Source organism: Hyalella azteca, unplaced genomic scaffold (assembly GCF_000764305.2).
Source record: "Hyalella azteca isolate HAZT.00-mixed unplaced genomic scaffold, Hazt_2.0.2 contig14470, whole genome shotgun sequence".
In the NCBI taxonomy this organism is placed as follows: domain Eukaryota; kingdom Metazoa; phylum Arthropoda; class Malacostraca; order Amphipoda; family Hyalellidae; genus Hyalella; species Hyalella azteca.
The window spans coordinates 244,083-269,614 of NW_025944352.1; the positions used below are offsets into that span (position 1 = coordinate 244,083).

Consider the following 25,532-nt stretch of genomic DNA (forward strand, 5'->3'; position numbering starts at 1 on the left):
AATCATGGAAGTCATCCAGCAACACCCCGACCACTTCCAGTGAGATATTCCGGCGTGTTTTTTTTTTTGCTGACGTAGGTAAGGAGTGAATGAGCGTACAGCAATCCCTCACCCATCGCTGGTACAGTACGTTCCAGATCTAGCCGTGATAATTATGAAATATTTAAGGGGAATTTATCGACTAATAGTCTAATAGTGCCTATTAAATTATTTATATTATAATTGTTTGGTAAGTTTTCATTGTTGTAAGAGTTTCTGAATTAATTAAACTATAAATTTTTTAATATTTAGGTTTTCATACAATTTTAGTTGCATTATAAAAAACATGCCGATCGAAAAAAAAAACATGCCTACCTCAGAAACCCGCGAACCAGCGAAGATGTGCGAAGGATTATTTCGTCACCGTTCTTTTAATCGTAACCGTACTTTTATTAAGTGTTGTACTCCTCACTGCATTGCATTGGTATTCCGTCAGGATGTCCGAACACAATCCTATTGTGCCGCTGATAACCGTCACGCAGGAGCCCGTAGGACGTGTACTGCTGCTGCTCGATACGCCTTCAGTTTCAGCTCCAGCTGGGGTGAGTTAGGACTTCTTCGAATCCTTTTTTGTTTTCACTTTAACCACCTCCTTTTCTGCCTGAGGAAGGAAGCATGGGAAGGATGACAAGGCTTCCCAAAATTCCAACCTTAACTTAGCATCTTTATTTCTATGTCTCAAATGCCTGACACCCGAAGCACCCAGAGTAAATGCTTGTAAATTTTTTTCTAACTGCCGAGATTCTAATCACTTGTTTGTTGCAATTGGCGTTATTTTCCCAGTATTCTCGTTGATAAGCATCATTTCTCTAACTTTGAAATCCACTCATTCTCAGACTTTGTATCTACTACTATTTACCATTTGTTCCTTAATTTTAAAACCGTTTCATCCTCTGTCATCCCTTTTTTTCCCAAGACTTTAGTGAACTACACCCGCCTCGTCAATGATTTGGAGAGCTCACTGTTGTCCCCTGGTGGAGTGGAGGTTGGCATGGCCTCCTACAGGACTGATGGGTCTGGAGGAATACAGATCTACCTAACGCGCCCCTACGCCCCAGTCTTATGTACGAGTCAGGGTTACCAGTTGGCCTTTATTCCGGACGAACTCCGCGATTTAGTTTTATTCAATTGCGTTGGCCGGCTAAAATTTGTGATGACGGTACTTCTTTGTTAAATTCTAAGAAGTGCGAAAAAAATGAAAATGAAATTTTTATATATCTTAAGAACATACAATTAAGTATATATTGAGTTATGGGCCTATTTTGGTCTTTTTTGTCCGCAGAGTTGGCTATTTTTTAAGCCATCTGGTATCAGTTACAAATGCTAAAAATTTATTTTACTATTGTTGGAAACTGTAATAATAATGAAAATTAATTGACAATTGAAAAGCTGAAATATTTAAGCTCATGATTTTCAAAAATTGTAGATGTCGATGCAAAAAAATAATAATCGCAATTTAAATGATCCTAGGAAAATATTGTTGTTTATGAAATGTTATCACTGCAAATTTTGTCCCGCTTTCTGGTAACAGGAACAGAAAATTGTGAAGAAGTCAATATATTAATCTTGTTAATAAAGCTTTTATTTTCTATCATTCAGATCACGGTGAGCTCTACGACTTCATTCCCGAGCCTGAGTACCGCACCGAAGCCCCGGACTTGTCTCTCGTGTTGAACGAATTGCTGAGCACCGCAGAGGTCTTCTTCCCGGGCACTCTAGTGGTGATCCCTGTCAACCAGGAGCTCATTGACTCTTCACAACTCAACAAAATCATTGCTGTGAGCATTTCGTTTCCATGCATGTTGAATCTGAATTCTCCATTGTTAAAAATTTAAAAACAAAGACAATAGCCAGAAAGTTCACCATTTCTTAAAGAGGAAAACGTTTCGGAGACCAGCTCCATCATCCATTGTTATCCCGTCGAAAAAATTTTAGCCCAGCCAATGAAACTGGAAGATCCTCTATTAGAATAATTACCTTTGATGTAGCTAAGGCTAGCATTTTGATTATTTTTGCGTATGTTAGTGCCCCGTTTTGCATAATCCTCTCGCAAGCCGTGATGAATATTTACGCACTGTTCCGAAAGAAACTATAGCGTGTTCATGATCGTCGTTTGATCAGTTACTCAAGGATGTGCAACGCTGCTGAAGTCGCTAGTGCACTTTAATGATGCCTGTAGATACACGTATTTTACGAATTATTTCACTATTTATATTATTAACAAGCAGGAGAACCCTGCTTGTTAATGTCGGTAAGGTAGGCGACGGGTAAATGGTAGGCGACGGGTAATATTTAGCCGGTTTACCTCAACACTGCTATAGGGAATGTATATGGAATACCTGCTTATAAATGTGAGGGTGAAGAGTAGCAGCTAGTTTAACTCCTTCGATGCTCGTGAAAGATGAGGAACTAAGTTGAGTGTTGAACATGCTTTCCAGGTTAAACCGGTGACACTAGTGAGGCTATTAGTTGTCAAGCAGCCTAGTAAGGCGATTAGTTGTCAAGCAGCCTATAGTAAGGCGATTAGTTGTCAAGCAGCGATTAGTTGAGTCAAGCAGTGAGGCAGTCACGTCAAGTGACTGCCAAGCAGTGACTTAGTCAAGCAGTGAGGCGATTAGTTGTCAAGCATCCTATCAAAATGACATTCTTTTGGATGCTCTGTTAAATATTAATTGCGAAGTGTGCTCCACATGATCCGCAGAAGACCGGTTGGATACGAGGGTGCTTTCCATGACAAAATGCATCAACACAACCTCGATGCATATTGACCATGATACTTTACGGTGTATATGATATCTATTGTTAGATTAGGCAGGCAGTATATGTGATCGTAAGTGAGGCGCCAAACAAAAAAATGCCAGTAAAGCACTGCATAATTATATAAATTTAATCTCTAGAATTTGCGGAGTACCTGACAATGTTCGTGCCAAATTGCATGAGCGACGCACGCTTTACTAACCAACTCGCTCCCCTATTTTTACTTCAATCAAAAATAATTGTTTATTTATTATTTTATTTATTTCTGTTACAGGAGTCGTTGCACTCACGCCGCATGAAGCCTCTACTCCTCTTCCCCGAGCGTGACCCTAAGTTGCTGCAGTGCGGGTCGTTCTTGCAGTATTCAGGCGGTCAAGTCGTCACTAATAACGTCACTAGTGGTGATGACGTCATGACGTCGGCCATTGCTGTTCCTGAAGTCGAAAACTTCATCGAAAACGGATACATAAACGATCATCCTATTGTGAGTCACGTCGAAGGCTTCAGTTTATTGAGACTATAACAGTCACTGTGAGTCACTTCAGGCACACAGGCTTCAGTTATTGAGCGATTTTTTAATATTACAGTTACTGTGATAATCAGCTCGTTAGATTGTTATAAGCACCAGAGAAATCCGGAAAGTACCGGCTGCTGAAATAGTTATTAATTTTCTTTTGTAATGGAGCTGATAGAGACAATAAACCGTGAAACTATTTATTAGCAAACTTGCATTTAAAGGTTAAAGTGTGGGAAATCTTTTAATGTTCTTGGCATTATAAAAAGGACCATGTAATCAAGATCATGACGGGTATTTTTATGACGGGAAATATTTATGAGCGGCGATGTTAAATATGATTATGTCATAGGTTACAATGCGATCATAGGAAGTCTCGCAATCCCAAGCAATCTTAAGTCATGTGAATCAACCGCACACTGGCAATCGCAATAGGAAATCTAATTTTGCAATGATGCAACCATTAGCTTTGGGTATATATTTATTTTTATCCAATCTCATCAATTAAAAAAAGAGTTAACGTGTCTCTTGTAGTTTAATTCACCGTGCGTGGTTCAATTATTTACCATTGTATTGACGATTGTTTGCCGATGATGCTACAAATGATGATCACTTTATTCTCCTTTACCACATTAGTTTTAAGTTAAAAAGGTTATTTTTTTATCTATGTTTTGCACTTTATCAATAAATCAATCGACCTCACTTAATCTAATTCAATGAATTGCATTGTTCAAATTACTCATAAAAAATTCCACCTGCCACTCAATTTTTAGCGCATTTTCTCATCTATGAAATAAATCCACTATTGTGCTCGCCATGTCCGTCTGTCCGTCTGTCTGTCCGTCGTTTTCAGACGGACTGTCTGTCCGTCTGTCTGTCCGTCGTTTCGTCCGTCTGTCCGTCGAAAACTTCACGTTTTCGTCAACGAGAAAATGCGCTCTCTGTTACTCATTGCAGTGAGTACTGAGTTCTATTTTTTATTTATGTTTTGCAATTTATCAATAACTCAATCGACCTCACTTGATCAAATTCAATGAATTATACTGTTCAAATTAATTATGAAAAATTCCAACTGTCATGAATGCAATTTTTTTATTCCTTTTTCTATCAAAATTCAAACCAAAATATTCGCGTCTTATATTCATGGCAGGTACGGGAAGACTCAGTGAGTGTCTCAGCTAGCAGCCCCTTCCAAGGCACGGTCTACTACCAGACCGACGTGGCGAAGACCCTCATTGCAGTAGTGACGTCGACAGACTCTGTGGCAGACCTGACTATCCAGTACAAAAAGTATGGCACGTTCAGGGACTGCGAGAACTGCGAAAAGTCACAGAACTCGATAATGTACAAGATCACGCCTGGTAACCCTGTGAGTGGCTGTCATGCAACCATTGATTCATCTATTTGTGTTTCCAAGCTGCAAATTACGTTCACCAATATTTTCAAGTATATGAATTTATTCTTCCAATATAATTTTAAATTGTTGAACCTAGTTTTGTTTCAAATATGGGGCCTATAAATACTTATATTCTCTTCAATTCATTTTAATTTAAGGAAGCGTATGAGACTCTGTAAGTAAATGATTGAAACCGTAACATCACTGATTGCTTACAAAAACTGCGTTGAGAATAACGATTTTTATGTGAACATTTATTGTAGGTTCAGGAAAACACTATTCGCAGAGGATTTTTTCACTAACTATTTGCTTACTATCCTTCTAATGGCAATCTACATGCATCCCTCCTTCTGCAGAGGATGATTATAGTAAAGATTTGATGTACAGTGAGTAATTCTAAAGGCTCGTTGTCGCCATGGGGTGCTTTCCCTGGTGAAGAGTGGAGCCTGAAAATCCTGAACAAAGGCAGTACAGGCGTCGCTGTGCAGATCACGTGGAGTGAACTCTACTATGTCGGCATGACTGAAGAGGTTAGCGATCTATCAAGCATTTCCCTTAACATAAAAGTTTTTAGAATTTCCGTTATATAATGCTAACCAAAACAGGGTTTTTTCCAATTGTTGTAGCACAACTATAAGAATTTACTTATCAACTGAATTTGCTATTAAGAACATAGAACCCGAAACTGTAGTTTTGACATGTTTCAATAATTACCTGAATGATTAGTTGTTAATTAAATAATTTGATTTCGGGTTTTATAATACATTTTTGAAAATGAGAAATGTGTTGTCACAATAATTATCACAGCGGCAACAGGAACGGTGATAATTCCCCTGAAGCCAAAAATATAAATGAAGCCAAAATGTTCAAACATTTACAAAAAATGTAAAATATTACTCGTATGATGAATGAAAATACCTATTAACAAATGTACAGTTTTTGCTCACTCATGTGAGTACAGTAGTATTTCTCTAAAGATTTTACTATATCCTACTAGACCAATAAATGTTGTTGAATTTTTAATTACGTAAGCTCATTGTGTTTGTCAATTACTGTTAATTACTAGTGACGTCTTTTCAGTTGGACATTGTGGTCTGGACATCTGAGGGGCGGGGGCCAATTTCGCAAATTAACGAAAATCAAGAACTTGTTCTCTATGCATCAGTGAGTCGATATATCTATACCCTCTTTGTCTCGAGAAATCTCTTACGCAAAAATCAAGTACAGACAAAAAGATGTCTCACTTAACGCCGAAGCGTAAACTCGAATACGTTCGAATTTATAATGTGTTCTGCATTCTCTGCAAGAGAAACGTGTTTTAACTCGAGAGCGACAATCATGCGATGCACTTCAAAATTCTGCAGTGAATTTCCTTTCCGAAATACACATTATTTCTCCCCTCGATCCTCTTTCCATCCTCAAGGAAAATCGAACATTTGTATTTTTACTGTATAATAAAATCCAATAATCATATCTAAGCAGCAGGCTTGACTTTTCTGGTTAGTGACTCTAGAAACACAAAAATATTTTAGTTAAATTACCAGCGCCTTCACTTTACCTTCTAGTCCTCCCTCCCCACTCTACCACCCCCCTCCACCTGCTCCCCTTGCCTCCATTCTTCCCTCACCACCGCCCTCCACCTGCTCCCCTTGCCTCCATCCTTCCCTCACCACCCCCCTCCACCTGCTCCCCTTGCCTCCATCCTGCCCTTACCACCACCCCTCCACCTGCTCCCCTTACCTCCATCCTTCCCTCACCACCACTCCCTCCACCTGCTCCCCTTGCCTCCACCCTCCCTCATCCCCCCACCCCCCGCAGGTCCTCAACTACGGGAGGCAGGTGCTGGGGTCGCGTGTGGCTGTGACGGCAGACCTGGGGCTGGTGGGGCCGGGGGGCGGCGACCCTCTGCTCTTGGCTGGCGTTGAGCTCCGCGATGACGGGATCGGTAAGAATTTCCATCCCTTAGTTCTGAGCATCATTCGCGCATTTAATGTCACCGATAGTAAATTGTCGTCTATCATACCTACTTAATTAATTACTATTAACCCGAAAAAAGGCTGCGCTCATGTGCACCATCTAGAGGGAAAAGGAAAACGACCATTTCTGGAAGATTTAGGTAGCTTGCCGTTTGCCACATTCTGATTATATGAAGTGGCGGTTTACTCTACGTACATGCCATCAAATCTGTCGATGCTTTATAAATCCCATCAATAATTCCATCACAGCCACTACCTGAACTGCATATTGAAGTGCGTGCAGTGTTGTATTCAGCTTATTTGATGGAGTACTCAGCTTACTTGATGCAGTATACTGTTTATCACCACTTACTAAAGTACATACTGTACACTCCTACAACCTGAGCTTTACTGAACCACTCGGAGTACTGCACACTGTATAGCTGTGAGTACTATACGTAACTGCTATAATCAGTCCCGCTACTGTACACCGCAGTGTCGCTACTCAACACTGCACTCAATGCTATCAATACAATAGGTTGCATTCAACACCATGTGACCTGAAATGAGGTCCTCTGCAATGGATTTCGGGGCACCATTTGTGTCTCTCTAGTTAGTATTTAGCCAGATTGAGTTAATTCTGATGCAAAAGTGTTTCTTTAATGCATATGTTTTAGTAACTGCATTTTGAACATCTTAGTGATTTATTTTGCACCGCACTTCAGTTTTCTCCTCCACTGTTCATGTCGTGCATTTCATTATTATGTCTTGCAGAGAAGCTGATGTTTCAGAACCAAATGAAACACGGTGTTATCAGAGTGTATGGATTATATAATCATTATGGCGATGATAAGGCATGAATGATTAGGTATATAACTCACATATAGCTTAATCAAATAATTCTTAATTCGCCAACATTTCTTAATTTATCTGAATTCTTCTTCAGCAGGTTGAGGTAACCTTATGGTCGAGCATTCCCTTCAGATTTCAATTCAAAATTATCATTTATTCTCACTCTTAGAAATAAACTGTTTCAAATCATTGAATACGTGTATGCATGTTCTACGTACATACGCTTGAATTTCCTTCATTGTGTTCAATAACCCGGAGCGATTTATTTCTTCATTAATTTGTTTTGCCCTAAGTTGACATTAACACAGCACTACCAGGCAGTATTCGGGCATTAATCAAAGTTTTTAAACGATCAATAATTAATTCGCTTGAACATCTCGTTTCAAGAGATGCCACGTGACTAAGACTAAGGAGACTCACTTTTCGCTGATTTGGCCACGATGTCAACTGAACGCAAATGGTATAAATTGTCTTTGTCGGCGATCTGGAAAATCTCTATCTGTAATCTTACTAGTTTAAATTAAAATGCTTTAACCTTTTCGCAATAAAGATGGACAAAAAAGGTTAAGTTGCGTCCATTATTAAATTGTTAATTTCACTCTCTCGAAGGAGTTGACTTGCGTCGTGACGACAGCGTCTTTTCGTGCTCCATTACTGACGAAATAGCCGAAGGCTCCTCCGTTGCGGTCTCTGCCATCTACGTAAGCAGTGCATCCCCGAGTGAAAGATCCAACACTCCTTTCTCCGACTCCGTGAACTACGGCATGAGCAGCAACAAGTCCCCCCAGTCTAGTGGACTGTACCCCAGAGACACCAGTCTGGTGGAATGTTGTGGCAGCTTCGTACAGAACCCCGACACAGAGCTGCAGATGGATGTCAAGGGCTTTTACGTCATCGCCCGCGACGTGGTGCCACTGGGGGCCACTGGTTTCGGCACTGCGACTGGGATGTCCATTGTCCTCGACAGGGTGAGCAGAAAATTAATTGGAATTGGGACTGAGTTGGCAGAGAATCATACCTTTGAATATTGTAAAACACAGACGACAGAAGGGCATTCAATGAAAACAATGAGATTTTTCGAGAACTGGAGGGTTTCTTGTGGGTTTAAAATCATCCATCTTATATTTTCCTTATTTCAGTCTTACCATGTTGATCTACAAAACTTCAACAGTTTTTAAATGCAAAACAAAATTATCTGGAAAGTGTTGTTTAGTGATTTTACGTAAGATTTTCCTCAGTTTTTATGGCTTCGAACGAAATTTATTATTGATTTACTCACACTCCTTTGTGCAAGCAGACGATTAACAAGACTTCAAATATGGAAACAACTACCTCTCCCTCTACTACAACCCCAACCACTACGACTCCCACCACTACGACCCCCTCCACTACAACCTCCGCCACTACAACCCCCACCACTACAACCTCCACCGCAACAACCCCCACCACTAAAACCTCCACCACTACAACCCCCACCACTACGATTCCCACCACCACGACCTCTACAACTATAACCCCCACCTCTCCGACCTCCACCTCTTCAACCCCAACCTCTTCAACCCCAACTACCACAATCCCCACTACTACAACAACAACCATAACCACAACCATTACAACGACCATAACCACCCCCACCCAAACAACCACGACCACGACCACCTCCACTACCACCACCACCGATGAGCTCACGTAACCGCCTCATCCCCTCTCTGCGTCCCTGCGACAACGACACTCTACCAGGACCCATACTTACAAAAAAAAGTTAAGAGATCGTAAGTTCATCAGCCAGTCATTGACGGCCTTTCAAGCAAAATCCACCAATCATAGACAAGAAAATAGAGCGTAAGTACTTACGTTCACTTGGCGAATTTTGAAAGTATGGCCTCTGGCTGGGACCGGCCACGCCGATCACCGCGCTGCTGCAGTTAATAATTTAAGCTGCTATTTTATTAACATATAATTTAAAATTATTGCTCTGAAGACTGCTTATAAAAGCATATAAAATAGTTCAAGCTATTGCGTATAGATATATTTGACAATATGCGGGCATCGCACACTTTCATGACCTCGTGAATAATTTCGGAAATCGCTTCTGATCGACGCCGTGCCACCGGTGGAAGATGTGAAATAAATAAATTTGATTAATCACAATGATAATTTTATATTATGTACTCTTACTAGAGCGATATAACTTTGAAATTCCCAGTGAGGGAGTCCAGTGGATTTCTCACCTTGCCGGAGTAAGTAATTTTTTTAAATGATATTGTAACTGTTTGACATGTGATGTAGCTGAATTGCCGCTGAAAAATCGTAAATTTCATCCAAAATTTAGATATAATCTAACGATTTAATAGTTAAACTTATGTTATCCTGTTACGTAGCTGCAAATGATTAAATGTGTGTCAGATAACTCCTGATGTTTCATTCTCATTAACACAGATGCTTGCATCGTGAGCTATACCCTCGAAGTCAGGCAACGTCCAGTGACTTTTATTCTAGGTCACAAAGCTCCATAATAGTTATTACAATCACCGCGATCAGTTTTTTAAATGCAAATGGAACCGAGAGGTCAAAATATGCTTACAAAGCTGTTCACAGTATCTCGTTGATAAAATGTTTTTGTATTAATAACCTTGAGATTGGTAACAACGTCAAATAATTGTGCATGTCGAAAAATATTAGGCTGATTGTGCTATAAAAATTTTCCCAAAATAGTCGAACATATTTTCGATGGACTAATAAAATTTCGACCAGCTGTCCATTACCATTTAATTCTTTAACATCATCAAAAGTATACTGCAATATTACAAAATAATGGTGAAGTACCACAATAAAATCCGACCAATAATTTCTCTGATTTTAAGACTATCTAAACATTAACGCTAAATACTTATTTTATCCTATCCCGAATTCAGATATAACCGTTCATAAATGTCGTGACTCGTGGTCCGACCGCAGACGTCGACGTGTGTTCCTTAGAGGACAAATATAAGCTTCATTCACAAGTTATTCTTCCTCTAAAGCTGGATTAAAGTTCCCATCAAAATAAAGTCTTCATTTAATGTTTAAATGTTCAACTACTATGTGCAAAAAGTTGTTGAGCTTTTCCTTTCTTATACATTCCTTTTTCGGAATTTATCGTATCATGTTGAATGTTGAGTTTCAAAATGTTGAGGTTACATCTTAACAATTTTCTATGAACAGACTCAATAGAGAAAATTATTTGTGGAATGACTTTTTTACCACGGTAATGAAATTCAATAAGAAATAAATACCTTTCATTTATCACTGCCCACAGGTGATTTGGGTTCGGGTATTTTATATCGATGTTTGTCGCTACTCTATATCAGACTGAATATGACATATTAAATTACACTGCATTATCACGGGACAAGTCTCCAGGGTAGTTCTAATGCTCATAATCGGCCATAGTTATAAATTAGTTGTAATCCTACTAAAAAATATGAATTGTTTCGGTAACTATAAAATATTGTTTCAATTGCGGCACGGTGACTGAATTAGGCCAGTTATTTCAACTGTACTTCAGTTTGACAGCGACTTTATTGACTCGGTGAGTCTCAACCCAAAGCTCGTGTGCTATTTTCATTTCAGACTCTGAATGTATAATTCTGTCATGATGTTCTTTCTAATCACTTATCCATGTCACTGAAGCTAACTTGTTACTGAAAGACATAATTTAGTATTTTTACTGCTTGAAATTTTGAAATTTTCATTTTGACGCACCGGACGGATTTCTGTTCGTTGACAGTTCCGACGCTCGTTTAAACTTATTTAAAGCTTGTTCATAAGACTAGTTATTTGTAGAGGTTTTCACTTGAGCTCGTATATACATCAATTTCATCCGTGCGTTGTAGTTGTTATACTTCTATTTTCAACTAAAAATTTATTACACACACTGCTTATATTGAACATCCACATAATATCCCGCCTACGTTCATATACATTCAATGTTTATTCAATATAATATATATTATCAGATATTTTCAGTTAAAAATTTGTACATCTCTCGACCACACTACTGATATGAAACGTTTACAGATTATTCCATCCATATTCCTATATATTCATGTTTAAACAATAAAAGCATCAGTTTGCATTCATTTCTTACAAAAAAAAATTAAAAAAACTTTTTAAAAAGTTTTGATGTCGCTCCAACGTCATTTTAACACAGCTCAGGCAAACGCTTCACTGAATCTTGTTCGCTTCCCTTTTTTGTGGTCGGTTTGCACGCTTGCTTCTCGTTCGAGAGAATGTCAATTTTCACTGACATTCTTTCCACTCCTGAGCAACTGCAATTTACATTAGTTTCTCATCTTACCTCTGAAAAAAATGTTCTGCTTGAAGATGCGTGCAGCAGAGCAAAATTTTTACAGCTGAGATGCAGATACTTCCTCATTCGATTTAGCGGCCAGAGTGAATATCTCAGCACTGATTATTATTTTTATATAAATAATTTTTTTAAGCAAACTAGAAGCTTCTGTAATAGCTTTCATCTTCTTGAGAGTTCACTTTAAAAGTACTCGCTTCACGTTGTATTTCGATAGAATTTTTCCAATTTCATTATTTGAAAAGCAAAAACTGAAGTCGTTTCAATAAGCTGTAGCTACATCTTTGGTATAATTCTGAATTTCTTCAGAGCATACAATTATTTCATGACCATCATAAATCCTGCCGAGTACGATTGTCTGTCACTTGTAATGATATCACCTAAATGAATCCGTCTGCTGAGAAGTTGAGAGTGACATTTAACTTTAATATTCTATTATAAATAAAGGATTCGTTATATAATTTTCGAATAAATGGTAATATACTATACTTTAAAATAAGAATACTTAAACCAGTATCTTTAATTACGATAAAAATAAGCATTATCACGATCATCACAAAAAAAAAATAATTGTTTCCGATGAATCACTGCTAAGCTTTAGATAGACTATACTTCAAACTAAGAATACCTTTTCCAGTATCTTCAATTACGAGAAAAATAAGCATTAACACAATTATCACACAAAAAATAATTAATTGTTTCCGATGAATCATTGATAATAATAAGCTTTAGTATGAGGAAAGACACCTCGCTACGAACGATCAAGACACGGCCATTATATGCTTCAAATCTTAAATGAAATAGACTATTACCGACCAGGAAACAAACTTCCACAAACTTCGTGTTCTTTCAAATCCTTTTTCTCGGATGTGTTCGGAAGATGCGCGTAAAATCAACTCTTACGCATTCCAGCATCCATTGATTAATATATAGAAATCATTGACAACCATCCAAGTCAGATGCAATCACTGAACAAAGCTTGGATTCATGCAAGGATCTTTGGTAAACGTGCGACGTGGTCAGAAATGTATTGAGTTTCTGAAATATTGTGTCACTATTTTAGTTGTATGATTCCCCTGGTGTTACCCATACTCAGCAGACCTTAAAAGTCATCAAGGTTAATATGCGAAAGTTATTCATTCGGCGAAGTTCCATTTATATGATCCAATCTTGAATTGAAGGACACTACGTTATCATTTGTATGTCAACCAATCGGATGCGTGGAATTCCAATATTATGCCATGCACTATTATTGTTACGCCCATTTACTATCAGGATATATTTGAGACGTACATTAGGTTCTGCGTGAAGATTAACCCTAATGAGTTTGTGTCAAGCTAACCCGACTAGCAGGTTTACCACGCACAGTGACTTGGCATGACCATGCGCAGTTAACTCGGTGCGAGGCAATGTTGATAGGCAAGATACCGGACTTATAAAATACACATGGAGCCTAGAGGGTGGAGCTGTAAAAATATATTATGGTGTCCATGATAGTAAGGTTACAGGGTAAGAAAGGGAGGTATCCATGTTTACCATACACTAACCTAACCACACACCATAACCTAACCTAACACTCACGAATCAATGTTATAAAAAAATAAATGGACATTTTTTAGTCAACCGTAATTCATAGTTAGGTTTGTATTGGCTTCGGACTAATAAAATTTCGGCAGTCAGACCATTACCATTCGTGAGTAGAATAACTGAATGGCCTTATTTTCTGTTGCTTGATTGTGTTATGAGATCAAGGTGCGTCACGTCGTGGTCTTTGAAGCGATTTGCGTGACGCCAGACGCGGTGCTCCGTCATTTGTGTAGTGTCGCTAGCAAGTGAAGGTGTAGTCGTTCTAAGCTACGTTCCTCGCTAGTTAAAAAAATTTCGGAGGGTTTATTCGAGCAAGGCAATCAGCAGGCCTCCATATTTCTGACATGCGTTGCGCTAAAATTTAAATGAGGTTTATTTTCTCATTAACACAAATTTCTGACGTTCTAATATTTTGATGGATCGTCACAGATCAGACAGCCAATAATACGAGCATCAAACGAAAACACATTGTTAACTCATGAACTCGCACTTTTCTTCTGGTCATGTTTTTATTGTTTGGCCTTTTTGCATAAAAGTTATGAGAAAGTAAATGCTGCCGTCGACCAAAAATCCTTATTATAATCAATAATTACCCAAACATTGTTACAGTTAATTGTTATTCATCGATCTTACAATTCCTCGCAGTGGCTGCAACAATTTCATTGATTATAAACCAAACGGTTAAGTTAAATCTCTCACCACCAAATCATGTTTCTAACTAAAGGCCTTCAACTTTTATGAGCACTGATATATTTTCTAATGATTCAAAATAAATCGTCACAAATAATTTTAAATGGAACATTTTGAAGTAATTCAATCATTTCCAACAAAGTTACAATTGAAATCAATTCATAAATGGTCTAAGGTCAGTTCTTCGATCTCCTGTAAACAAGTCACGAAAAGTACAAGAATTTGCGAAGGGTACTCACACTAATGTTACAGTTCAAGTGGGATCTGTGTGGTACACACTACACACAAGAATGATACATTTAGGATGGAAACGTCACGACATACTCACACGAATCATTCAGTTAGAGTGGGGACCACGAACCACTCAATGTGTGTTCAGTAGAAATATCGTCACAGTGCTACCTTGCTACAGTTCTTTTCGATGATATTTTTGGCTGGGATAGGTACCGTGCCGCCCAAATAAAAATTAAGAGTGGAGCACCTATGTTTTTAAGATGGCTATAGGCGGACGCCATAGGTGGAGCAGCTATGATTTATACAGTGAATTAAGGGTGGCGTGCACCACCTCTACCACGCCTATGACCTGCCGATAGCCCACCTACCCGTAAAGCTTTTCGTGACGGTCGATCAACCAATTCTTGTTAGCAAATACGAGTGGATTTTTGAAGAATGATGACGCAACTGCAAATTTATATGAGTATAAATTAACGACCATATATGAGACAGATTACTAATGTAAATGAATGCATGCCGTAATGTGTAATTCCTTTCCTCCATTACAACCAACTATTATTATTTGTTTACAATTATTATTTGATTTCCTCCATTACAACCAACACGTTTTATTTTAATTTTTTTCTTCAGGCTTCCCTGATTTCATAATTAGATGTTGTAATGTCATAGCAGAACCTGCAGCAAAACTATTATTTCTTTTTCGATCAATTATCTTCGATTTTCACTTCATTCCAATTTTTGTACAATGGAGGTGAGTTTTGATTATTTTATAATAAATTAAATTACGATTTATTATTTTCATTATTTATTGCACTCTTATTAGCGTCCTTTTAAGGTAGGAGACCTCTAGGAAGGTTACAACATATCGCCAGATCATCAGGGCATAATTTACTTCTAGCCTTTTTAATATATGTATATATTTCATTCAAATTTTACTAAAGATGAATGTACGAAAAAACCACGAGTGGTCCATGTTAGACTGGGCTCACCAATCGTGTGAAGTCATTAGCCTTTGTATAGTTATTGTAAATGCACTTTTTTCAAAAGTAAATGAAATTTCATTGTTATTTTTTATTAAGGTAAACTTGCAATAATCTAATTAATAACAATACCTCTGAGCTGCTGCATGACTATCTAGATATACCTATATAGTTATTCGAAAACTTACCCTGAATATAAACTTACCCCATTTAGAGTCAATTTAGAGTCACTTGATTTGTCTCGTAGATACCTCATTAATTTTCTAAAGCAGTTACTTGTTTATGTCTCGATAACTGCATAAAATGTATAGAAAATATGTTCTCTTAAATTTATATACGTGACTGTGATTCGATATCTTACGTACAACGACTGCGTACGTTTATGTAACTCACGTCTTTAACTATTGTTTGGGTCACTGGAGTCACGTACGCTCAGCGTGGTGCGTGTAAAGCCATTGTGCAAAACTGGCGTCTGGAACAGAACGTATTTCGTTGACAAGCAGCCATGTCTCAAATAACTTCAATTGTTCTTTTATAAAATCACAGCCACCTTTCTATTAGATTGCTGGTAATTCGTTAAGCGTTGTTTATATTTAGTAAAAGAACGCAAAAAAATCTAGCGTATTATATAATTAATATTCATTATAATTAATATTCAATATTCATTATATATTATAATTAATATATAATGAATGGTATATAATGTTATATATATATATAATATATATATATATATATATATATAACATTATTCATTCAATATATTATAATTAATATTCAATTAATATTAATAATTAATATTAATTAATCAATATAAGTAAAAAATTCATAAATATTTATTTATTAATGGGGACCGAATGTCATTCCATTGTTTGCAGTCGTTATTGAGATTTTATGGTGTCCTATCAAGTAATACCATCATACCGCCACAAAATTTTGTTTCGGCGCATGATGTTAGATTTCGAGTAGATAGTTTTTTTTTAAATGGATATGGTTTTTTTTCCTTTTTTTGAGATTCAAAACGAGCATCTAGGTACGATCATAGTAATTAAGCGTAGTCTCATATAATAGACCTACTAACGATCAGAAATTGCAACTTTTGAAACATGAAGTAACGTCAATATAAACTCAAATTACGTAAGTTTTTCTCATTAAAAAGTACAGTCAATGATAGCCCCCTTTAGACATTTGCCTGCTGCGTAAAAATTTTCCCTCGAGTTTCGATCTACTGTACATTTGCGGTATTTCTTGCCACGAGACATTCAATTGAGTGCAATTGAATGTCTTGCCTATCGCAATCTTAATTTCTTCCATCGCTACTTCTTGCGCAAGACAGAGATTGTCTTGAGCAAATTCTCGATGCGAAAAAGTTTACATTGTTCTAAGTTTATTCATAGCTCACCAAATAATAACTGAGGTTTTATTGAGAAATTCGATCAATGTAATCGTGGAGCATTAAAGTTTTTAATTCATGACGGATTCTGGTATAAGGTACATGCCGAAATTAAAAATAAGTAAACTTCTTAATTAACTTAACTCACTTCTTTTTCAAATTATACAACTAATTTTGCTACCATATAAAATTTATTTGCTCAAAATATAATGAAGCTTTTCATTCTATTCATTTGAAGCTTGAATCCATGTTTTTCATGCTCTTGAAAAGTACAAAAAACATTTAAGCTGAATTCATTTAATTAACAAGAATCAATTAAGGACTTTTTATACCCACGCTCCGTCCCCAATTATCAGCCCCTTTTGACTGCAAAAATCAAAAAAATAATTGTTGGACTTTCTGGGAAGTTTGGCTCACGGATATTTTATTTGCCTGAAATCAGAACGTCAGCATCTCAAATAATAATAATAATATTAATAATAATAATATTAATATTAATAATAATAATAATAATAATAATAATAATAATAATAATAATAATAATAATAATCATAACGTCAGCATCTGAAACTGGGAAATAAGATGTATTTTTTTTCTCTGTCTGTATATTAATTACAAGTAGACATATTCCTCAGAGCTCATAATGTTTAAATATATAATTCGCTGGATAAAAATTCAAAACCATAATAACTGAGATTAGACGTGAAAAAATATTTAAAAGTGAGTTTAAAAGGAGTTCGAAACGCATTGCGGTGGAATTAAGAAGTAAGGTGGCTAAAATGAACAACTAAGTCTATGTGATTTTACATGAGATGAAAAACCAAACTGTCTTGCACTTCAATTCGCGGTGTAGAATTTCTCCCGCCATATATCTCAAATTCTACAGTTGGATACGCAGTAAAGGTTTCTCATTCAAATGAACGCCTGAAGTGCTGTGACCTGTTTGGCCCCACATAAAAATGCATAAATAATCAGTCTTTAATTATTGTTCAGTTGCATATTTTAGGTCACAGCCCATTAATTTGTACGAAGTTTAACCGACTAGCACGTCCGTAGCTGGCGTGACATTGCAGCTGCTCAGCTAAGTGACACTAGAGCTGCTTTGAGCAGTAATGGTTTAGGTGACCTTCCTGAAACGCATAATAAATGATCTTGCCATCCTCACCGCTTCCTAAAGCCACCGGAAGAAAGAAAGGAACCTTAATTATCTGTGTGCTGGTGCGAGTCCATTTGCATTAAAGGTAATGTAGAGAATGAACTTGGAGCAGCCGACAAGGTTTACTGTTTTCTGCAATTCTCTCATAAATTTAATGATTAGAATATGAGGGAGTCACCTGAACTCACAACACGAATTCAAGAAGCACGATTGAACTCAGAACGTAATCATTTCACGTATCAATATTACAATAATATTCATTTTGCGTATCAATAACATAATGGAGCCCAGCTCCATGAATGATCGTTTATCAAGAGCTCGATCATGAAATCGTTTTTAACCCAACAATATTAATCGAATGTAATTTTATAAAAATGCATCTTTTCCGTAAAATGCTGATCCAACTGTTGTAAACAGGCAACGGAATTGGTTTGTTTTGGCGACGACATTCAAAATTCTAAATTGACCGTAAGTCGCATGTGCAATGCAAGTTAGTGTTTCAACACATGTTGCCGAACGTTTGTTAAAGTGACAAGGCTGTACATGAATACCTGACATAAAATTGCCATGCACGCTAATACACGTTACGAAAATGAAACCTATTGCTTGGCACGAACCACGATCAGCGGTCGATTGAGAATTTGAGCCATGTCACGTTCAGAAAAAAAGAAAATGTATCAGTGACACAATAATTGTCGCAGGTCATTGTTCCCCCAAACCTCAGGCCAAGAAAACTAAATAATGCAACGAGGCGTGAAAACCAAAGCGTGTGTCCCTTCAAGCGTCTCAGGACGATGCATTGTACTTACGGAATGAAAACAGATATTGAACGAACTCACGCTCAATGAAAGAGAGAAATTTGTTGGCAAAATTCAAAAATACAGTTCATACTTCAGTATCAATTTGAGGCTTATTCGAAATCCTGAAATATCAACGGGAATAATATCGTTGGGCCAATTTGGGGTTAGATTAAAATATAAAAGTAGCAATGAATACGCTGGCTCTCTTGCACAACTGTGGTTAATAAATGGAAATTTCATGAATTTGCGCAACTTGATACGCAAAACATACAAAGATCGGGTATCCACAGTTTGACGCAAGCTGTGAACCTTACGTGGTGTTTATTTCAAGAATGTGTTGGAAACTGAAGCTCTGAAGTGAATTAAAAGTTTAGTCTTTGTGATCTTAGTTATTAGGTCCCTGAAGGGTTACTAGAATTTGAAACAAGAACCAACACCAGGGGCCACGGCTATAAGCTAAAAAAAACTGCGCTGCAACTTCTCCACGCGACAAAATTTCTTCTCGCTTCGAATCACCGACATGTGGAACAGCCTTCCCGATGACATCGTTGGCGCTCCAAGTATGAACGCGTTCAAGAACAGACTAGATAAAGCTATGGAAAAATATATGTTCAGATTTGAAATGCCTAGCTCCTTATCAAACCCGGTGGAAGTCTAGTAGCTACTTCAAACTATCGTCAGTCATTAAAAGATCCGGTCAAATGACACGAGTTTAGATCTATGAACAAGGCACGAAAAGGAAAAGAATCTGTGACAGGCCACATCAGGCCTACACTTCAGCGCCGACATCACTATGTTATGTTATTATCAGATAACTAAAGAGCAAGCAAACACCCTCATATTAACCTAACAGCTTTAATTTAAGCTTATGACATTGGTGATTCATTAAATGTTGAGATTAAGCGTTGAATTATTCGAAGTTTAAGTTTGAGTTTCGCTTTCTCGCGCGATCGAGCCTGCAAAGCAGCATCGAACATGCATTTCTGCGAACACTTCTTACGTTGCACGCAACCGTTGGCTGACTTCAAACGCTCCGTAAAGCACGCCGCCTAGCGACGTATTGTTTTAAGTAAAACGAGAAAGAAAGAAAATGCGTTCTCTGCCTCAGTTTGAATGCTTCTGAGACGAGAGACGGTGAGGATTGCTTAACATTTGTTTCTCGGGTTCTCAAATGGGAACGAAAGTACATGTTTTCGGAAGGACCTCGATATAATCATTTCAGCCCAGCATATTCTATTAGAGTTTGTCAATTCTTCCATTTAAAATCTCTTCGTTTGTTTCAACAATTTACAATCCGTCTGTTTATTTAATATTTATTTAGTGCTGATATGTTTGCACGAATGTAGTCCCACGATCATTCGGTTGCAATGTCTCCTTTTATATGTCATAGTAATTGCAGTAAATCATTTTATCTGGATCTTCGATGTGTCAATTTCTATATTAATTCGAGCAATCTCATCATACAATCGTCAATCGATTCATTTACACTCTTAAAAAATGTTTATCACGTTATTTCTTCGAGTAAAACTGAAAGTTCGTTAAAAATTGTTGTTCAGTCTGGCAAATAATTCGAAATTAATTGGTCATGTTCAGTTTAAAAAGTGCATTCAATTTAACGTTGAATTATCTACGATTTTTTTCTTCTTAGCATCGAAGAAGTGGCTTCAATTGTTATAAATCATTGACGAATGGAAGTAGTTTAGGTAACTTCGATGATATTTTTCACGTTTTTTTAAGTTTTACTTCAGATTTTGATGCTGAACTTATCTACTAGTTTTCCAAAACTATATTTATCACACTAAATGTGTGCTAATTAAGCTACTTCGAAAAATTGTATATAAAGGATTTTGGATAAATAAATTTTCCACACTGCCTAATGTAGGCGCTTGATTACGAAGACGCTATTCAATCACGTCTTTACTTGTTTCCAATACTCAAGATTTACTACTACCCTTGCTCGTTCTTGGCTGGTTCAGTTACACAATTCGAGTTCTGATAACACCTGTCACTCCAGACATTTACTTTTTTTGTCGCTTCTGTTTTTGGTACTTGCTTTATGCCTTTTAATAAAATAGTTATATTATTATAATATTTATTAAGTTTTAAAAAAATATTCTGAATAATTATTCATATACGCGACTCAATTGAGTGGATTTCCAAATATCAGCTCCGGCGCCTCCATATATCGCTTTCCTCACCAGTTAATTATTCATTTAAGTGCATTTTTGTACATTCACCTTATAAAACAATTTTCATTTTCATCACCAGATGTCGATGCTGTGGCTTGTGGCTGTGGCGTTGGCTCAATCAGCCATCGCCATGTCAATGTTTCTGCTGCGCCTCCAGCAGCAGAGCCATGACCCGCTGGGGCCTCTGGCCGGGCTACGACCAGCCCGAGAGCGCCGGTCCATGAGTTTTGGTGGCTTCAGTGAGTTTGGTGAGTGAATGTGGTCTAAAATTACTACAAATAAATTATTTACAATATAATTTACTAAAATTTCACTGTGTATCAAACTGGGTATATGACGTTGAAATAACCTTGATTAGTAAAACGTTGTTTCAACGAAATCAACTCATAGATCAATGTTGTTTCTACTCGTTCGTCATTTGCTTCTATACCTAATAGATCAACCTTAATTAAATTTGTAGCAAGAAATGAGACGTGCTGATGTCAGACAGAAGCAAGCATCACGCTATATAAAAACGAAACCTTCAGTGATGGATTAGTACAATACAAATACGTACAATGCAATCAATAAACAACAAACGTAAATATTGGTTAACATACAAATAACAGACCTAACGATACCACAACTTTTAATATTGATGAACATCATAAATATTAACATACATTTTGCATTTTCAGAGCAAAATATATTTCTGCATCTCGCACCATTAGAAGAAATAAACTATAGATCCTATGAATGATTTTTAATCCGTTCTCATCCCACATTTGACATTAATACTCCAAACCACTACCGACGTGGCCGAACATACACAGGCGTAGGCTTGTCAAGTAAGCCGTCTAGTGGGGTATGACACATGACTTGCTTACGTAAAGTATGCGCATGAATTGAAAAGAACCTATTGTACGGCGAGTTTGGGTTACATTTGATCATTGACTTGGTCTTTTCATGCACAGTTTCATTCCAAATAAATTTACAATTTTCTTTTTTCATGGTTTCTCTTCCTGAGTATCGGAAACAATTACATCAAAATTGCCTTTCCCGGGTGGCTTCTGATGCTGAATTAATTTCTAAATATTTCCATGATATTTAATTTCCGTTGCGTTAAAAATATAAATTTTAGTTTTAAAGCTAAAATGAATTTTTTAAATAAAGTTTATGTATATTTGAGTTCAGTAAACCATTAATTGTTGAATCACTGCCAACGATTAAAAAATATTACTCAGTACTCACTGCAGTGAGTGACAGAGAGCGCATTTTCTCGTCGACGAAAACGTGAAGTCACGGACGGACTGACAGACAAACAGACAGACGTACGGACATGACGAGCACAATAGGGCATTTTTTCCATAAATGAGAAAATGCGCAAAAATGCTCCGTTAATCCAACATATATTTTAAATGATGTGTTCTAAATTTGATGTTCAGCGTCGGAATCTAAGTCATGGTTCCCGTGGCCGAGCTCCGGCAGCGGCTCTGGCAGCTCCTCCAATTATAAGTCCGACTTCTCGCCGCCGGACTTCGCTGCGTTCGGAGGTGGCATCAAGGGAGGCAGCCGGGGGGGCAAGAGTGGAGGAAAAGGCAGTGGTGAGTGAGATGAGTGAGGGAAAATGAGAGATGAGGAGAGAGGGGAAAGGCAGTGGTGAGTGAGATGAGTGAAGAATAATGAGAGATGAGGAGAGAGGGGAAAAGCAGTGGTGAGTGAGATGAGTGATGAATAATGAGAGATGAGGAGAGAGGGGAAAGGCAGTGGTGAGTAAGATGAGTGAGGAAAAATGAGAGATGAGGAGAGAGAGGAAAGCAGTGGTGAGTAAGATGAGTGATGAATAATGCATGATGAGGAGAGAGGGGAAAGGGCAGTGGTGAGTAAGATGAGTGAGGATTAATGCATGACGAGGAGAGAGGGGAAAGGGCAGTGGTGAGTGAGATGATTGAGTAAAAGTGAGAGATGAGGAGAGAAGGGAAAGGCAGTGGTGAGTATTCTGAGTGAGCAAAAATGTAAGTAGTAAGATGAGATAATTGGGCAAAAAATCGTGAAGCAGTGATGAGTATGGAAAATATTAACAGAAGCCAGATGGAGCAGCAGTTTGAATTCAAACGCTAACTTAAGAACATTTACCTTCCAAAACCTATGTTCAATATCTCAATCTGTTCCTCCCAATTTCGACAGTATCGGTTGTTCAAAGACTCTCGGATTCAGACACCATAGAAGAAAAAAAATTTCCTTTTACCGTCAATTAGTATTGATGAGTATTTACATAGAATGGGCATCATTTCATATGTTCAAAAACTACAATTTACATTAAGCGGTTCGATCGCTTGAAGTACCGCCGGTTAGTTGCAATTTCAGAGGCACGCTAAGTTTCAAAAGTTATCAAACGATGTAGGGGTTTATTTTATGTTCTCTTAATTACAGTTTTGCTTATTTGATATTCAGATATCTTTTTATGTTGTTTTTTAAATCTAAATATTGCATTCAATATTTTTTTACCCAAACATTTTTCGCTCATCGATTTTGAGTTTGCATAATGACAACTTCGTCCTCTTCTATCACGTACTTATCCTAATTATTAATTAAATAGCTGTTTAATTATAAATAACTTCATCCTGCACTCCGTTGCCCAGGCCGTGCGGAGGCAAGTCTCGGTCCAATTTTCATCACCAAAGTTGACGTCCCGGAATCGATGAGGAACAAATTCAACAGACCTGCTGAGACATCAACGGCCGCGCGCAGGGCCAAATACGGCCTCGACAGGGAGTTTTCGACGCCACCTCATGTCAGTCTTTGCTTCTCAGAATCCCTTAATTATATGTTTTAGGCTATCAATTGTTTGCATTCAAAATTTATATATCTTGTTATTCCCAGGCTTTACGCACGTTAATGACATAAAAATCTTTTGTGTCAGTTATTCAGCCTCATAAACCATTCAGGTCCTTAATCGTAAGCTATCTAAGGCATGTATAAGATTATCTGCCTTGCGAAAATAATCAGCCAGACAGTATCCCAAGACAATTCCTTTTACCCGCTCCTGTGTTTCTCATGTCTTGATCAATAATTTTTTAATAATAATTACCGATTTTATGTTATCAGGCGTATCGCATCGCTGAGGAAATCCCATTCTTCGACACCCTCGACCACAAGACAGTGATGCTGACGCTGCAGAACTTCCGGGCTGACAACGGAATACCGCTTGCACATCTACAGAGCATCAGGCCCTTCTTCCCTTTCTTTGTTAAGAACTAAATGCCTTTTGTAATTTTCACTGCGCTCTCTTCTTTTCCTCTGTCATGATTGATGTGTGTTGAATTTAGTTTCTTCCGAAATCTGCAACTTTTTTCTCATATATCATTGAATGATGTTTTTGATTTGGATATTGACTTGATTTGGAAGTCCATTTCATTATAATATAATTGGCAGTTTCTTACTTTTTCTGCTCTTTAAATTTATTTATCTAATTCCGTCGCCAGCTCTTTCGTTCAGAGTGGCTGCTAGCAATGACTTTAATTTATATTTTTCTACTTCCTCTTTTGAGATTCAAAATATTGAATCCATTCCCTGCAATAAATCTTCCTTCGTGAAGCGTGCATCAAATGAAGCGCGTCAAATTCCGCTGAATGAAAGTTGTTGATCAAAACCTGGCACTATTGTTCTTAAATCATATATTAAAAGCCTTTATTTTTAAGCCGGCAGAGCCAGACTAAACAAAGCTCGTAGGTTGTGACTCCGAAATTTCCCAATATATTTAGGTATTCGGATTATATCTTATAAAAATTCCATCAAAGCTATAGTCAGACAAGTACCTTCCGTTACCTTGATAACGACGGTTAATTAATTGATAAAAACTTAAAAACCTGCAAAATGAGAACAGAAAATATTGTGAACTGAGATAATTTCCTGAAGCTACATAAAAAGAAGATTGTGTATTGCTGGAAGCGGAAAATTCTATTTAACTGATATTTTGCCAACCGAAATTTTCATTGGACGTGAAAACAATCTGAAAATCTTCATCATAATAAACTGAATTTAATTCTTTTATTACTTTCCTTTAGTCCGTCACGAATTCAATTTGAAGAGGCCGAGGTCAGAATAATCTCCTTTGGTGGAGCTTTTATTCCAAAATCTAAAACCAAAAATAAACAGTTAACAGTTTTAATACTTCAAAGCTATACTAAATATCCTACCAATATTATCGCTTAGGTCACGATTTTCATTTGATCGGAATTTATCGAATAAATAAGAGAAAGCTCACCTCTGATGAGGTATAGATTAAGTTTAACGGGAATGTAATCCTAACTAAGTAGTAACAAGAGTATGCATAATTTGAGTTACAGAAATGCTAGAAAAAATAATAATAAGTTGCTTGATTACCAAGATTGTCCTGACAAAAATGTTGATCCCCAAATTCTAAATGAAAGGTTGTTGAATTTCATGAAGCTGAAATGATAAATTTGAAGTCTATTGCAAGGAATCAGTAGCACAGGCTACTCGTCCATTACTAAGCGACATTAAAAATTTATAACAAACATGACCTTAACTTGCCTCTGGGCACCAAAAATTATTGTTACTGTATACAACAAACAAAATTTTTTTATTTAATAAAATTACATCCCCACATTCATGAACCTTCATGCAAACTTATCGTAAA

General features: G+C 37.2%; 2 protein-coding genes across 2 annotated transcripts; both read left to right on the top strand.

Annotated features, from left to right (window-relative positions):
- Positions 1 to 4: 4 nt before the first annotated feature.
- LOC108669611 (mucin-4) lies at positions 5 to 9,311 on the top strand. Its single transcript, XM_047884067.1, has 11 exons — positions 5 to 39; positions 476 to 581; positions 956 to 1,103; positions 1,639 to 1,817; positions 3,071 to 3,280; positions 4,461 to 4,679; positions 5,126 to 5,236; positions 5,787 to 5,870; positions 6,525 to 6,651; positions 8,123 to 8,481; positions 8,811 to 9,311. The coding sequence occupies exons 1-11, from the start codon at positions 5 to 7 to the stop codon at positions 9,204 to 9,206; spliced, it is 1,974 nt and encodes a 657-aa protein (XP_047740023.1). The 3' UTR covers positions 9,207 to 9,311.
- Positions 9,312 to 15,007: 5,696 nt separating this feature from the next.
- On the top strand, positions 15,008 to 25,003 carry LOC108669616. Its single transcript, XM_018156994.2, has 5 exons — positions 15,008 to 15,123; positions 20,970 to 21,138; positions 22,315 to 22,473; positions 23,512 to 23,663; positions 23,978 to 25,003. Exons 1-5 carry the CDS (start codon positions 15,118 to 15,120, stop codon positions 24,128 to 24,130), a joined length of 639 nt encoding a protein of 212 aa, XP_018012483.1. The 5' UTR covers positions 15,008 to 15,117; the 3' UTR covers positions 24,131 to 25,003.
- Positions 25,004 to 25,532: the final 529 nt, after the last annotated feature.

Bases quoted from the DNA above. Each gene is read 5' to 3' on its own strand.
- LOC108669611 (XM_047884067.1), top strand. From the start codon at position 5: ATGGAAGTCATCCAGCAACACCCCGACCACTTCCA. The intron at 3,281-4,460 runs GTGAGTCACGTC...TATTCATGGCAG, and splicing joins ACATAAACGATCATCCTATT to GTACGGGAAGACTCAGTGAG. The intron at 8,482-8,810 runs GTGAGCAGAAAA...TTGTGCAAGCAG, and splicing joins TGTCCATTGTCCTCGACAGG to ACGATTAACAAGACTTCAAA.
- LOC108669616 (XM_018156994.2), top strand. The intron at 22,474-23,511 runs GTGAGTGAGATG...TCCGTTGCCCAG, and splicing joins GAGTGGAGGAAAAGGCAGTG to GCCGTGCGGAGGCAAGTCTC. The intron at 23,664-23,977 runs GTCAGTCTTTGC...TTATGTTATCAG, and splicing joins AGTTTTCGACGCCACCTCAT to GCGTATCGCATCGCTGAGGA.